At 35.3% G+C, this 16,083-nt stretch overlaps 2 protein-coding genes across 4 annotated transcripts in view; one reads left to right on the forward strand and one right to left on the reverse strand.

Annotated features, from left to right (window-relative positions):
- Positions 1-3,588: 3,588 nt before the first annotated feature.
- Positions 3,589-7,598, forward strand: LOC129724418 (RNA cytidine acetyltransferase). Its single transcript, XM_055679300.1, has 7 exons — positions 3,589-3,725; positions 3,783-4,003; positions 4,056-5,157; positions 5,633-6,154; positions 6,242-6,749; positions 6,801-7,356; positions 7,414-7,598. Exons 2-7 carry the CDS (start codon positions 3,801-3,803, stop codon positions 7,538-7,540), a joined length of 3,018 nt encoding a protein of 1,005 aa, XP_055535275.1. The 5' UTR covers positions 3,589-3,725; positions 3,783-3,800; the 3' UTR covers positions 7,541-7,598.
- Positions 7,599-8,045: 447 nt separating this feature from the next.
- The window catches only part of LOC129724417 (dmX-like protein 2), a 129,164-nt gene continuing 121,126 nt past the window's right edge, over positions 8,046-16,083 (reverse strand). For all 3 annotated transcript variants that reach the window (XM_055679299.1, XM_055679298.1, XM_055679297.1), the window contains one exon: positions 8,046-10,071. In XM_055679299.1, the coding sequence (XP_055535274.1) occupies positions 9,871-10,071 (201 nt within the window). In that variant the 3' untranslated portion in view covers positions 8,046-9,870. The remainder of the gene's footprint in view (positions 10,072-16,083) is intronic.

Genomic DNA, 16,083 nt, shown 5'->3' on the forward strand with positions numbered 1-16,083 from the left:
GCGCACTCGCAGCGACGCAGGAACGCGAAGAAAAAGAAGCCGGAAACTGCTAAAGATGCTTCAGCCAGACAAAGCTTGGCAGTGGTCGTCGATAAACCTTCCAACGTAAAAGCACGTAGAGTGGATGCGGCTATGGCTTTGACTGATCAGCAAGAGTCAACATATTCTGAGAATGAAATCGAATCTCCAGCTTTTTCTCCCTTAAGAAAAAATTAATAGAGAACTAAAAGAAATAAATTTAAATACGGAATATACATTAATTTTTTTTACCGATTAATCGTCCTATTTAGTTTGATTGGATTAGTTTCGTTTCCCAACTTATCAACCGATGAAGTCTGGTTTCGTAAGATGTCGAAATTAATGTTGCAATTAATAAACCTATTTCGTATGGTTCAACCACAGATAACAGATATCCAAGCTAGAACAAAAAAATTCACAAATCGTGTGTAAGATTTCATAGTCTTACTCGTTTGGAATGCTAGCGACATCTTTCTGCAACTTGTGACATTAACCACTTTAGTGATGGCAGCGCTGGATTATATTCAAGGCTGCCAAACGCATGAAAATTCTCACAAATAGTAGAGTCGCTGTTTTTGCAACGATATAACATTGTTTTTGTGAGGTGTGTGTGTTTTTTTTCATATTCACACTAAAACAAACAAATTTGTCGCAAATATAAACTGGGATTGAATAAAATGGTCGATTATGTACAAATTACGGCTGCTCAAAATTTCTACAATAAAAAACGGCAACGCTTCTTATTCCAATAATATCGATAAGGGCTGGAAAAACTGAAACAAGTCGACATATATACTCTATTAAATTTGTCCAATGAATTTAACGTACCAAAAGATCACTTAATTTTATATGATTCCATTGGAAATCCATTTGTAAATAAAATGTGATACAATAATTTTAACGAATCGCACAACGAAATATTAATTATCGGATTTTCACACCCATTTTATTTGAAATTCATTTACGTCTAACATGTGCCGTAAAAATTTAAATTTACAGGCAATATTGCGGAATACATTTCATAAAGTAGGTATATAAAACCGTCATGTATCGAAACCAACATATAAATCTTATTGATAAATCCATTAAAAAACACACGTCGCCGTGCCTTAGTCAGTTTAACTTGTGAAGTTTTGTTTTGACGTTTGGATTTGGTATCGAATAATCAAGATTGTTATTCAAAATGGCTACACCACGAAAAGACGGCGTCTTATTGAGCGATTGGAAGGATATTTCCTTATCTCCAATGGGTAAGTTATTTTTCTTAACTTCATTTGAGTTTAAACTTACATAGATATTCACAACTATAGATCACAGCGAAGAAATTGGCACTTATATAATCGTAGGACAAACAACGACCAGACCATTGGAACTCGGATCAAGTGGCCAACGTTGAACCGGTAATTTCTTTTTCATTAATCATTTGTCAGGAAGTCGGTAGTGAAATCTCTCGAAAGTTGTGACTGCCACTGACCGACGTAATTCATTTTTGCTTCAATTTATAGGATTGCCGTTTAACGGTCAACAATCAAGTACCGATTTCTTAAAATAAATATTATTTTCATAATAAATTCTTATATCCTTCATAAAAAAAACACTTCGATTTGTTTTCATGTACATATCATATGAAAGATACAGTCCCTTTAGTGAAGTTATTTCTATAGGATATTAACACGAAATGCATGAGATTTTCCTATAAAATTGTTATTATATGCCAAGATATAAATTATGGTATTTCCAATGAGTCTAATGGATTATTTGTTCTTTAGTTTTCAAAGGATTTTCTTATCTATTTCAAAAGCTTGGTAGTAATGTGAATCTATCAGACGATCCTATGAAGAATGCATGACACATTTTCGATCCCATCGTTTTGAATGGAAGTTCTAATAGTGTAAATTTATAACACTCCCATATAATATGAATAGGTGAGATTATTTCAGTGTATCGATTTTATCGTATCATTGACCATTAAGTGTTCTTAGCGCCACCATACTGCGTATTGCGACATGCTAAAAAACCGTTGCGTCTTTTTACACATGAAGCAAAATTAGCTTGGATGTCTTTTATCTGTGGTTCAACCAATATTCTCGCCAAATTAATCTACCTATTACCACAGACAAACAGACGTACCATGAGATTTATTTCCGTGGATCAAAAAAACGGTCCTTTCGAATGAGTTTCAGTTATGCGGAATATTCCCGCCGCAGGGGTGATGGCGCTGATGTGCCTTTTCCTTTGAACTCAGTTGACAGTATTCGAGCACCGTGTTGCCAAAATCAGCAGAAAAGCTGAAAGTTTATCTTTTTCGGAATACGTCCAGTAGGTGTCGCACAAGTTGATCGGAACCACAATTTTCTTAGAATTTTGTATGCAGTGGTACGTCTATTCACACTTATATTAATTCACCGAGTTCGTCTTTTTTTCACCGACTTTTCAACAGCTGAGCGCTCGGTAAAACGTTCGGTAATATAAACCACTACCGATCGATCAGTAATCAAATTTTTGTTGCTTTCTGTCATTATTACCGACCTAAGTTGTGAAAACGGCAAATACAATTGGTTGCCAAAACCACCGACCAAATATGTAAGTTGTGTAAGACAATACCGAAAAATCTGTGATATTTGTTGTTTGTTCACTTTTAATTATTTAAGTAAACCAGAAATATGATGTAACACTGTTTTGATAAAAAAATATTTTTATTCAAATATTATTAAAAATTTTACCTATTTGAAATTAACAAAATATCAAAAATCGACGCTCGCCGCACCGAATTTGTCAGGGTGAAAATCAATTAACCTTCATGCTCATAGTTTCAAAGCCGAAGATCCTCCGCGTGTGTCCATTAACAAGGCGGTGTAAACTATTTACATAGCATGCAACAGATGCTCGGAAGTAAAGGCAAATTATGTGATGGTTTGATACCTAAAATATTTACAAATTTTGTTATTATATACTTACGAAATATTTGTACTATGCGATCATCTTTTAGCTGAAGTTGTTGGAGAAAGTCCTCCATTTTTTCGTAGAAACTTCAATGTTCAAACGGAACCGAGAATGTGACTTGACAACCAGAACGAGAACAACGAATAGAAAAAAATTGACAGCTCTATAGTTGGTCTAGTAGTTTTTTACCAACATTCGGTAAACGTTTAATTTACCGAACAGTTCAGTAGAAAATATAGCAGTATTTAGTAAAATCATCTGCTGAATACAGAAAATTTGTAAAGTTATATCAATTTTACAAACTACTCTGTATTTTCTCAAACTTACCGATCGAAATTGTAATAATAATTACCGAACATTTATTATCTGATTGAGTGTGTTTGTGCTATTACGTCTGGTTTCGTATACAGGTTTAACGAAATCCGTTTACTGATCAACCGATTTAGTTGGTTCACATCGACCGATTTCATATACTGATGAATCGGTTAAGCCCCCTGTTAAACTCCCATAAGCGTTGTTGCAACAATCAGTTGATTCGTCGGAATCAAAATCGGGCAATTGTGCCTACGAGAACCGACCTAATAGAAGGAAAAGTAGGTGGGACTTTTTATTGGGCAGTTTCAAATTGGTGGTTTTCTTTTCATTTCATATCACTTTTTTACTTTTGACAACATTTGCAGTTGTATTGGTGTTTCCAACTACACGTGTTTATTCGAGTAGAGTAAGTTCTGTTATAGCTACATCGCATTGACGAAATCAAATAGGTAAATGAATCGAGCATTGTTTGGAACACGTGAATTTAATCAATCTTTCATTAACAGATTTTTCTTTCAATCAATATGGTAAAGAAAAAGATAGACAATCGGATTCGGGTAATGATAGAGAATGGCGTTAAACTTGGTCATCGTACGATGTTCGTCATTGTGGGCGATAAAGGACGCGATCAGGTACCGATTTTATATGACATGCTTGCTAAGACCTCCGTCAAAACGCGACCCACGGTACTATGGTGCTATAAAAATAAAGATGAGGCAATTTCGAAGTAACTTGTCTAATATATTCAATTCGAGGAAATTAATATTTCGTTATTCTAGTCATGGGAAAAAACGAGCGAAAAAAATTCAGGCTGGTAAAATCGATATCAACCAGTCCGACCTTTTCGACCTGTTCAGAGTATCTACCACTATCCACGGGCGTTACTATAAAGATACTCATACCATTCTTGGTAAAACTTATGGTGTTTGTGTTCTGCAGGACTTTGAAGCTTTAACGCCAAATTTGCTTGCAAGAACAATTGAAACTGTGGAAGGAGGTGGACTGATTATTCTGTTGTTAAAAACTATATCTTCTTTGAAGCAGTTATACACAATGAGTATGGATGTACATAAAAGATACCGTACTGAAGCTCATCAAAATGTAACCTGCAGATTTAATGAAAGGCTAATATTATCGTTAGCCGATTGTTCACGGTGTTTGTTGGTCAACGACGATTTAACTGTGTTGCCTTTATCGTCGCGAACGGCAGAGGTCAAACCTGTGGAGATTGGATCTATGAAAAACAGTACAAATGACGAGTTATTGGAAGAATTAAAGCATAGCTTATCTGATACACCCCCAGCCGGTCCACTCGTAAACTTGTGCAAAACGTATGACCAAGCAAAGGCAGTAGCACAGTTTATTGATGCTTTAGCAGAAAAACAACTGAAACCGCCAACATCTCTAACCGCTGGACGCGGTCGAGGAAAATCAGCTGCTATGGGGCTGGCTATTTCTGCAGCAGTAGCTTTTGGGTATGTGAACATATATGTGACTTCACCATCTCCGGAAAATTTGGTGACCCTGTTCGAATTTATTATGATAGGATTTGATGCTCTTGAATATCAGGAGCACACAGATTATACGATTATTCGATCAACGAATCCTGATTTCAATAAAGCTATAATTAGAATTAATTTGACTCGCAATAATCGTCAAACAATTCAATACATCTCTCCGTCGGATGTACATTTGTTGAATGCTGCTGATTTATTGATTATAGATGAGGCTGCTGCTATTCCGTTACCGCTGGTAAAGGCTATGCTTGGTCCATATCTTGTACTTATGGCTTCCACTATTAACGGTTATGAGGGAACGGGACGTTCTCTAAGCTTGAAATTAATATCACAATTGCAGAAGGATAGCAAGGCTCCCCCTCCGGTAAATTATTATAAGCAATTTGTCTAAAGACAAAATATGGCCCCTATTACAGAAGACGAGGCGAGTAAAATGTTTTACTAAGGAAGGCGCAGTCACTGACGAGGCGAGAAAAATGTTATATTAGGGAACGCGAGTGAAATTTGGCTGGTGACAGACGAGCTACTCGTCCAGAATCTAGCCGACTCGCTATCTGCAATACCAAAGTTGATCAGACGAGTAACTCATCGTTCGCCTCGTTTCTGTAATAGGGGCCTATATCTAGATATTATTTTTTATCATAACTTCACCTAGTTTTACTCAACAACAAAACCAGTTAGCTCACACGCGTCCTAACAATCTGAAGCTTTCATAATATTAGAATACAGAAGAGCATGATAAGCACTCAAAGCTTTTCGATTATGTTTCTACTGCCGATATAGCATGTATTGAAACGAGGCAAACGAAAATATGTATATCATAATATTGTGTATTACAGATTAAGCTAGATGAATCCATTCGATATCGCACAAATGATCCGGTAGAGTCTTGGCTAACTTCTCTGCTTTGTCTGGATGCTACAGTGGTTTCTAACCTTACTTCAGGGTGCCCAACACCAGAAGCATGCGAGCTATACTACATTGACCGAGATGCCCTGTTCTCCTACCATCGCGCGGCAGAAGCGTTTTTACAACGTATTGTATCTGTCTGCGTTTCTTCACACTACAAAAATAGTCCCAATGATTTACAAATGATGAGCGATGCTCCAGCTCATCATCTGTTTTGTTTGCTTGGTCCTATTACTAAAACAGATGAACTACCAGAAATACTAGTTGTAATACAAGTATGCCTAGAAGGACAAATATCTTTCCAATCTGTACAAAATTCTTTGGCACGTGGGATGAAAAGTGCAGGAGATCTTATACCATGGAACATCGCAGAGCAGTATGGCGATAGTCATTTTCCTAAGCTGAGTGGAGCGAGGATTGTGCGGATCGCAACGCATCCCAATTATCAACGCGTATGTATCTTTTCAAAACTAGTTGCCACCGTTAATGTTTACTATAATCCGTAAATTACTCAACAGAAAATAACTTACATTTTCTAGATGGGCTACGGTAAGCGTGCTCTTCAATTATTGAGAAAATATTATGAAGGAAATTGTTCTTCAATTTCCGGCGATCAAGAAGAGCAACCCAATGGCATTCAAGGTATAGATGACGACGAAATAGGTTTGCTCAAGGAAGTAATAGAACCGAGACAAAATGTTCCAACGTTGCTAAAACGTCTTTGTGAACGTCAACCTGAACATTTAGATTATCTAGGTACATCTTTTGGTCTTACAAGCGATTTGCTAAAGTTCTGGAAGAGCCAAAAGTACGTACCAGTTTATTTAAGTCAAAAAGAAAACGATTTAACGGGCGAACATTCCTGTATAATGATTACGCCTATCAGTAAAAACCTAGAGAAATTGGAAACCAATGACTGGTTAAATCAGTATTTCAAGGATTTTCGACGGCGAATTATAAAATTATTAGGTAAATCGTTCAACAAATTTAGTACTGGTTTGTCACTGTCTTTGTTGGACAACAAAGCTATCACGATCAGTGAACAAGGTAAGTTTTTCTTTCTGTTTTGCTTCCTCATTAAAGTGAATATTGTTTTAGAACTAACACAAAAAACTATAGATGAGTATCTTTTACCGCACGACATTCAACGACTTGAGATGTATTCCCGTAATCAGGTAGAATACAAACTAATCATGGATTTGACCACGGATTTGGCTTCACTTTATTTTCAAGCAAAAATGGCGAGTGCCAAAATAGATTCCCTACAGAAAGCTATTCTTTTAGGGATAGGTTTGCAGCATAAAAACTTTGAAAAATTAGCCGAAGAATTCAACATGCCGACCAATCAAGTGCTTGCAAAATTTTATGATTGTCTGAAAAAACTTACTAAATATGTCAATTCAATAATTGAGCATAACATAGAAAGTACGATGGTGAAAGAGAGCGAATTGAATACGGGTAATGATTTAGTGATGCTCGATAAATCAATAAACGAAGAATTGGCTGATGATGTAAAACAGCTGCAGAAAAAACAAAAGAAAGAGCTCGCTAGATTGAAAAAGGAAAACATGAACCAATATACAATCAAAGGTACAGACGATGAGTGGAAAAATGTTCTCAATAAAAGTCAATCTACAATTGTATCCATAAAAAGGTAGGAAGTACGATATAAAGACCGCATAGTAGATACTGTAAATATGATATTTTTTAGTGGTGAGAAAAGATCGAACGAAAATAATCATTTGCTGTATGAAGATGGCCAGGGTTCTTTCCAAAAAAAGAAAATGAAACAATCATCAGGGAGAAAACAAAAATACGGAAAAAGTAAACATAAATAGGGATTTGCTAAAAATTATGAACTTAATAAAGTCGTAAAACTGTTTAACAGAATAACAACACTCCAAAAAATGGCATACGCATACAAACACGTTCTCGTAGGGTTCATCCTTGAAACTTTTCATCACTGTTCGTTGCGGAGCAATGAAGTAATAATGAAAACTGACATGTCACAAAATTGTCCATCGTTTTATCTATCAAACGACATATTGATTATTCAAATCCACCGTGTGGTCATACAGTAATCACCATTTAAAATCTAGCGTAACATTTGGCCGGTTTCGTTGCCACTTCTACTGAATGTACCACAGTATAAAAAACAAAGACCAACATCAAAATTCAAATCCGAATCCGATCGTCTCTAGTACAAAATTGTTCTAAAAATTGACCCCCACTAAAGATGCCTATTCAGCGCTCCACGGCCTTTCCCATGCAATTTTTTCCCAAGGTAGCTGTTTTTGAAATACATAATTTCAGGAAAGTTTTCACTTAGTAATAAATCTTCAATCAACGATTAACATTTATTTATAAATAAATAAAATTTCCGCTAGATTTCATAATTTGCATTTGTCGTTTGCATGGTTATATGTGATGCACGTTATATTCACCATATTATACTAATTCTCTATATGGTCATCGATAACTAATAGTTATTGTAAATAGGTGGATTCTATACATCTTCTTTATCCATCATTTACTGAAGTTTACGTAGTGTATGTACACTTGTTACATACAAGTGTTGTACACTTGTTACATACAAGTGTTAGATTGATTTAAATTTTTGGGTGCGTTAGTTTGTTTTAATATTTAATTATTTTATCTATTTTCATGATCAACAACACTATAACAACAAATCTCGCGAAAATGGCGTGCACTCACATTTTAATTTATATAATCAATATTTATTTCAATGATGTACGGAAACAAAAAAATAAGCAAAGCTCAATAAGCAAACGTATAATCGAATCAATATGTTTAAGGGGGGACCCTACTCTGGAAAGTCGAAAAATAATAAATTTTCGTATATTTTTTTTTCGAATGCTTAGAGTAGAGTGATGTGTTCGGATATTGATTAAGGTATATTTGAAGATATATTTTGCACGTTCTGGATACAAATATAGTGAGGATTACGCTGTAAGCAGCGTTTCTCTCGAAACCATGTTTTTTAACTGGCGGTAAATTTTTCTCAGCATCTACTGAACCGATTTTGCTGAATTTTTTTTTTACACATGTAAAAATGGATTATCTAACTTGTTACGTAGCCGTTTCTTGATATCTGAGTTTTTCAATGTTTTATGATTTTTTAAATAGTGATTTTTCATGAAAAAAAAAACAATTTTTTTACTAAAATGGCCGCCTTTTGGCAATTTTTGGAATTTTCAAAAACGGCTACGTAACAAGATAGATAATGTTTCTATATACTGAAAAAAAATTTCAGCCCGATCGGTCTACTAGAAGCTGAGAAAAACTTACCACCAGTTAGGTACTGATTTAGAAAGAGCATCAACGTTCCCAGCTGCCAACAGTGTAATACTCACTATATTTACATTCACGACATGGAAATTACATCTTCAAATATACCTTAATCAATAGCCAAACACTTCACTTTATTCTAGACAGCCAAAAAAAAATATGAAAATTCATGATTTTTCGACCTTCTAGAGTAGGGTCCCCCCTTAATATAAGTTTAGCAATAGAAAACGTTAACGTATATACACAGTTAACAATGAAAACCCAATCCGCATCCAAGAAAAGATAATATCAATATTTGATTCAATTTGAAAGGGTCAACTGATAAGAGAATGTCATCGTTCTCTATTCGTTCCGTTATTAAACAAACATTGTTTCTATCTGGCGAAACTGTTCCATCACATTTGTTTTTAAATGGCTTATTTATATATTATGTCTACTTTGTTTTGGTATTTTCATTAAATTTAATAAGATAGTGTTATAATTTGGGTATTGTCAGTGGTATGTGATTTATCTGATTCCGTTGTTTTTTTAACTTTTAGGGTTGTAGCGTTAGAATTGATGTTGGGTTCACATTGAAAGATGTTTTTGTTTTATTTATGTGTAAATGTTTATGTTTCAAATGTAATTTACTTTTGCCAAAGATAAAACCTATAGATATTCCGCTTATAAGATTGTTTTTCATCATATTACAATTTGTGATAACACTTAATGTCAGGTTATTTTGCATTTTAGCTTGCTCAATTTTATCCACAGAATATCCTATTATTCTATATATAACATGTTTATCGGGATAGCATTTTCGTCGTCAACGTCTACTTCCAAGTAGTAATTCATTGTTTGTCATAATACGGCCATGTTCCTAGTATAACGAATGAATGATCGATTCTCTATCTGGAAGCTGTCGAACTTTCATAGAGCCGTCGGCACCGCAAGAGAAAAGACGACCACATTGGTCGATCTGCAGCTGTGTCACTCCTTGACCAATGTGCTTGAAGAAACTACTTCGCGCGTGGTCTCCCATAAAGCTATAAAGCAATGTATGAACAGTTAAGCCCCAGACCTGCGAAAATAAATATGTATATTAAATACATTGACATTGATGATGTTGCTGAAAATAAAAGAAAACATAATTTTCTGGTATATTGTCCTTTCACAAAAAAATTAGAATGCAGGGTATTTTTAAGAAAAAGAAGAAGCAACACCCGCAACTGACAGACATCTCAAACACTGGTAATAAAGTGCTGTAAGGAATAGCACTCGATACACGTTCAACTGGGGATAATGAAATGTTCGTAATTGAAATACAAAAATATCCGAATAAGTTTTATTCTCTACACCTCATTAGTGAATTAGAGTCTATTTATTTGTTTCTTAGGTTTTCGTTTGTCTTGATCGAGCAAAGAATATCATATTCATCATCAAAGGCATGTACGATTTATTGCCATCAGCGATGGGCACCATTTCGCCTATTTTTAGATCGGTTAGTGAATATGATACGACAACATCGGGTACGGGTTTGTTAAAGTTCGCATGCTTTTGGTGATTTGATGTATTTATCACAACAATGCCATGATATATAAAATAAAAGTCGTGGGACAACTATGTTTATAAAGCTCAATTTTGAAGATGCAGGAGACAGACATAGAAACGATGCGCTGTAGACTTTTGCGGTACTGGAAAACATTTATGTTATCTCAGGCAACAAATTTTCAAAAAAAAAAAAGACTTTCAGAAGCATAGGAATTCTCAAGCTTCAACCAACAGAAGTTTTGGAGAAACTAGGCCTTCGAATTTCGTTCAGCGGTAGGGCTCAGAAGCTTTGGTTTTTCGAAATATGTCCTCAATGGTAAAAATAAATTAAAGCTGAGAGAGTTCTCAGCTGAAAAATATATAAATTTTTTTTCTACCACAAAAGATCAAAATAATGGTCGCAGTGGTCCAAATCTTACAAAAAAAAAAAAAAATTGATTTTAACGTTTATTGCATCTCTAAGGAATTTGGCATCACAAATTTTTTTATCGAACATTTATTTATTGGTAAAAAAGTATAATTTTACCCGCACGACTTCCCGAAGTCCGATTGTGCTGAAATTTAGAATAGTGACTTTTTTCTAGAAGACGAAACCACAGACAGACGTACAAGCAAGAACAACATTGATCAAAATTTCCGTGTAAATTTTCAAAGTAAATTGCGTTATAAATCACTCGTACACTAGCGCCGCCTGGTGACCTTATCGCTACAATACATTTTTTTTCGCTGGTGCACGAAGCTGGCGGTACTGGTAGCGCTATCTGGTTACGGATTGCTACAACAAAAAACTTTACACAAGTTTGGAACTCAGCTTGGACGTCTGTCTGCGACGAAACTCTTGAGCCGTACCTCTAAATTTCTGAACGAAATTCAGAGGTCTTTTTCCCATATATCGACATCGACACATTTTTTTGTTGAGGTTTTAACCGGCGGTCATTCACCAGTCAATGAAAACTATGTTATATTGCATACTGTTGAAGCAACATCAAATAATGGATCATTACTAGTTTATTCGTAAAACATTCTGATTGCAAACCATATCAATGCGGCTCTGCTGCATAGTCGAGGGCGAGGAATCAAGGGGGCTTCAATGCTATTCAATTTCAATGGAAGTAAATTAGGAGTGCATACACTTTGACAAACACACTATAAAAAAATGTCACGATTACTTCAAGTGTTTTTGCACTTTACTCAATTCGTCACATCACACTGCAAGTTGAAGTGATTTAGTGTTGATTTCTCGATGATTAACACTTTCCAATGAAATGATTTTGCGTTGAAAACTGGTCAATGGAAAACACCATCGTATTATAATGAATATCTTTTGTATTATCACTACTGTTTAAATCAATTGAATAACAGCTGCAATTCCAATTGACAAACGTCAAAACCATAAAGCGAAACAAATATAGTGACAATGGCGAACGATGCAAGCAGCTCATTTATCCAGAGATCGGAAATTTATTTGAGCGTAAGTTTTATTGAATGTTTTAAGTTAAAATAACAATAAAACGACTCGTTTACAGATCCTGAAATCAATTGCATCGATACAGTAACAGGGAACATCTCTAGGATCATTTTGTTATTAAATTAAAAATCTAAAATAAAATAAAATTAAAAATCTAAAATAAAAAGAAGTCTCTTGAATTTATTGCAAATTTATATAATTATCCAACTGACCGACATTCCGTGTCTCAAACATAAGCATATCAACAAAGTTATGTTCAACAACAGAAAATAAAGTGATTTGCTGTTGATTTCATCGTTCTTTGCATTAATATATTTCGAAAGATTTTCATTCAACTCTGAAATGTTAGGCAAGTAGTGCGAATTCAATAGCAAATCACTTTACTTCGACGTGATTTTTATTTACAGTGCAAGTTCATGAGTCGCATTTTTATCGGTGCTGTCTGAGATTGTCATTTTCGGTTGTCAGTTAGAGCGCAAAATTCTAATTTTTCTCTGAAATCACAATACATTATCCAATTATGTACATTCATTAGCCCTATACACACTTATTGCCGGGTCGCGGCAATGAGTATAAAAGAGAGGTGAGGAGGAAACTTACTAACACTTGCACGCGTCCCTCTGCTCGCCCCCCTCCGCCCATAGTTGATGCCAAATAGTGACGTAGCTATTTGGGTTTCCCACAATGAGTATAAAAGAGAGGTGAGGAGGAACTTACTAACACTTGCACGCGTCCCTCTGCTCGCCTCCCTCCGCCCATAGTTGATGCCAAAAAGTGACGTAGTTATTTGGGTTTCCCATTGAGTTCGTCTAGTTGTTTACATTTGAAGCATTTACTAATACTAGAAAAATTCACTCTCCTCCTCACCGCTCTTTTATGCTCATTGGGGTCTCGGTAATTTATAGAGATACTCAGAGAGAGAGAGAGATAAGCGATGATAAAAACCAGGGATGCCAAGTCATTTTTCCAAATGTCTTCACGTTCCAATAAAAAATGTCTTCCAACCCGAGGCGGCCCGTTAAAACCGACCAAAAACTAAAGGTCATCACCTCTGCAAAATGCGGGTCATATCACATATTTTCTAATGTCTTACATATTTTCGAATGTCTTCTATTTTTCTTCACATCTTCACGAAGATGTCTTCACCGCAGGGTAAATGTCTTCCATTTGAAGACATGTTTTCCAATCTGGCATCGCTGATAAAAACCGCCAATTTGGCAAATAGGTTTCACAAGCCAGAGGTGCCGGATCTCTTCTCAAAGCGCACTAACTTTTTCTAATGACTCGTACAACTGATTTTGACGGTGCAAGTCCTGAGGATGGCAATACATGGCGCTTTTTCAGTGGTAGTGAAATCGAAATTTCTTCGAGTATTTTGGTCATTGACCGAGAATACAGCTATCAAATGTCTTCTATACATTTTATTCTATCTTTCTGTTACACACTTTCACTAAACGCAATCTATTTTTATCAAAACACATGGTTTTCCTATATAACTCCATTGCGTCTTACTACCATTCGTCCATGAGCCCGTTGTGTTGATTTTGACAATAGATCAAAATTAGGGCGAGAGCAGTGTGGTTGAAAGCGGATGCGCACAATACTTATTAAGGTGGTTCAAGGTTGCAAAAAGCAAGTTATCTCTTGGAAATCTTCATACAAATTTAAAATGCAATACGATAAGCGGAGTCACCAGTAATTGATTTCCGATAAGTTTAGGACTTTTGAGGGCTCAAATGGAAGCAATGAAATTTTGTTCTGGTTCTTTGCTATCAAATTTTAACATTTCCATCTGACGATGAACCGCTTTAATACTCTTAGCCAAGCAACGACATCTAGTTCTGGTATGAATGGAAAAATCGATAGTTTCAGCAATTTTTTAATAGATGGCAATACACAAACAGTTGTGCTCACTGGTGTGATTTATTAGCAAAAATTAGCGGCGGTGTCCCTGTGATCATTATTTTGTTGACCATACAAAAGGTTTGTGAACCACCAGTTTTTTTTTTTAATAGGGGAGGAATGTTTGTAATGATTTATTCATGGGCAATTCTCGCTGAAACCAGGCCACTAGTGACACGAGGTCTTTGAAAATTGATTTTTTTATTTTAGTTCGATTAAACGCAGTGAAAAATTAATAACTGCACATAAATTTGTTCCATTTGGTGGACCCCTTGTTCGCCAAGGGGTGAAAAAATTTTTAGAAAAGTGAAAATCGAATATTTTTATCGAGCTATATTTCAAATATTTGTCCCAAAACCCACTACAAACAGCATTTCATTATACAAAAAACATCTAGGGCTTTCATGTGAAGTATTCAAAAGTTTGACCGCCATCTTGGATTCGCCGCCATTTTGAGTTTTATCATTAAAACGCGTTTTTGAACAGGTTGGCAACCACCGATTTTATTTCTGAGACAACCATTGGGAAGCTGAGAAAAAATCCCACAAGATACATCTAAAAATCTACATTTATCAACGTCTTAAGCTTTGCATTTGAGGTTTTTGACTTCACTCTCAGAACTATTGGAATATTGTTTAGCAAACAAATTATATTGTTCTTGAGGTAAAATATAGTGATAATTCTGCGTTCCTTTGATAGTTTTGACATTTTCCATCCGATGTTGAAGTTTAGTTTGAGCCGCTTCGTAATCCGCTTGCTCGACGTAAGCGAATGCCATTGTTTTGCTTTGGTTCTCCACAGCCCATTCGTAGAACGATACCGCATCTGTAATCAGCCTGTCTCTGTTTGGAGATAAGCTATATTTACAGGCAGATCGCTGGATGGTTCCACCAACTCCGACACATGGGCATTTCCCGTGCGAGCTTGCGTGAAAATTCCACTCCGCGTCCATTTGGAAATCATCTTTCATAAACGTAATGTTTGTAAAATTATACTTATTTTTGTATTGACTTTCAGCGCCGTCAGAGAAAATATGCGTTTTTGATACGTGTGGCAGATTTCTCTTCATGTAACTAAACAGTTAATTAAAGCAACAGTGAACAAGCACATAGTTGTGGTCGAGAACAGGTGTTATTATGATTAAACTTTTATGCTCTAACCTCCTATTTGTCAAGTAGTAAATTACAAATGGGTGAATGGTCACCATTTGTCTGGCGAAGTATCTTGTCCACTAAAGAAAGTAGTCCATCTATGGCAGTTCTACCCTATCCAAATAAGTTGTTTATAAAGACCTATTCAAAACATGTACTTCGCGCATACTAAACGATGTGCGTTCAGTGTGCGCTGCGTGGCAAGCAGCGCTTGCTGCTATATCGATCGCGCGGCGCGCGTTGGAAATGTTAAAACTCGGTATGGAAAGTTGGCTCGACGGCCATGTTTCTTTCGCGACACACCTGATTTTTTAGATGTATCTTGTAGGATTTTTTCTCAGCTTTCCAATGGTTGTCTCAGAAATAAAATCGGTGGTTGCCAACCTGTTCAAAAACGCGTTTTAATGATAAAATTCAAAATGGCGGCGAATCCAAGATGGCGGTCAAACTTTTGAATACTTCACATGAAAGCTCTAGATGTTTTCTGTATAATGAAATGCTGTTTGTAGTGGGTTTTGGGACAAATATTTGAAATATAGCTCGATAAAAATATTCGATTTTCACTTTTCTAAAAATTTTTTCACCCCTTGGCGAACAAGGGGTCCACCAAATGGAACAAATTTATGTGCAGTTATTAATTTTTCACTGCGTTTAATCGAACTGAAATAAAAAAATCAATTTTCAAAGACCTCGTGTCACTAGTGGCCTGGTTTCAGCGAGAATTGCCCTCATGTACTAATATCTATTCAGAATTAATATTGTGTGTTCTGCCACAAATGGTGACATTTCAACACTATTATATATATATATATATATATATATATATATATATATATATATATATATATATATATATATATATATATATATATATATATATATATATATATATATATATATATATATATATATATATATATATATATATATATATATATATATATATATTTGTACGCTTTTTTATATTATTGAATGTTATTAGCTTTCGCAGTTAAGTTAATGTAATTTTAGGAAAATTATT

The sequence above is a fragment of the Wyeomyia smithii genome, chromosome 2 (assembly GCF_029784165.1).
Source record: "Wyeomyia smithii strain HCP4-BCI-WySm-NY-G18 chromosome 2, ASM2978416v1, whole genome shotgun sequence".
Taxonomy (NCBI): domain Eukaryota; kingdom Metazoa; phylum Arthropoda; class Insecta; order Diptera; family Culicidae; genus Wyeomyia; species Wyeomyia smithii.

Coding starts and splice junctions, on each gene's coding strand:
- LOC129724418 (XM_055679300.1), top strand. CDS start 3,801: ATGGTAAAGAAAAAGATAGACAATCGGATTCGGGTAATGATAGAGAAT. Junction 4,004..4,055: donor AAAGATGAGGCAATTTCGAA/GTAACTTGTCTA, acceptor TCGTTATTCTAG/TCATGGGAAAAAACGAGCGA. Junction 6,155..6,241: donor CGCATCCCAATTATCAACGC/GTATGTATCTTT, acceptor TACATTTTCTAG/ATGGGCTACGGTAAGCGTGC.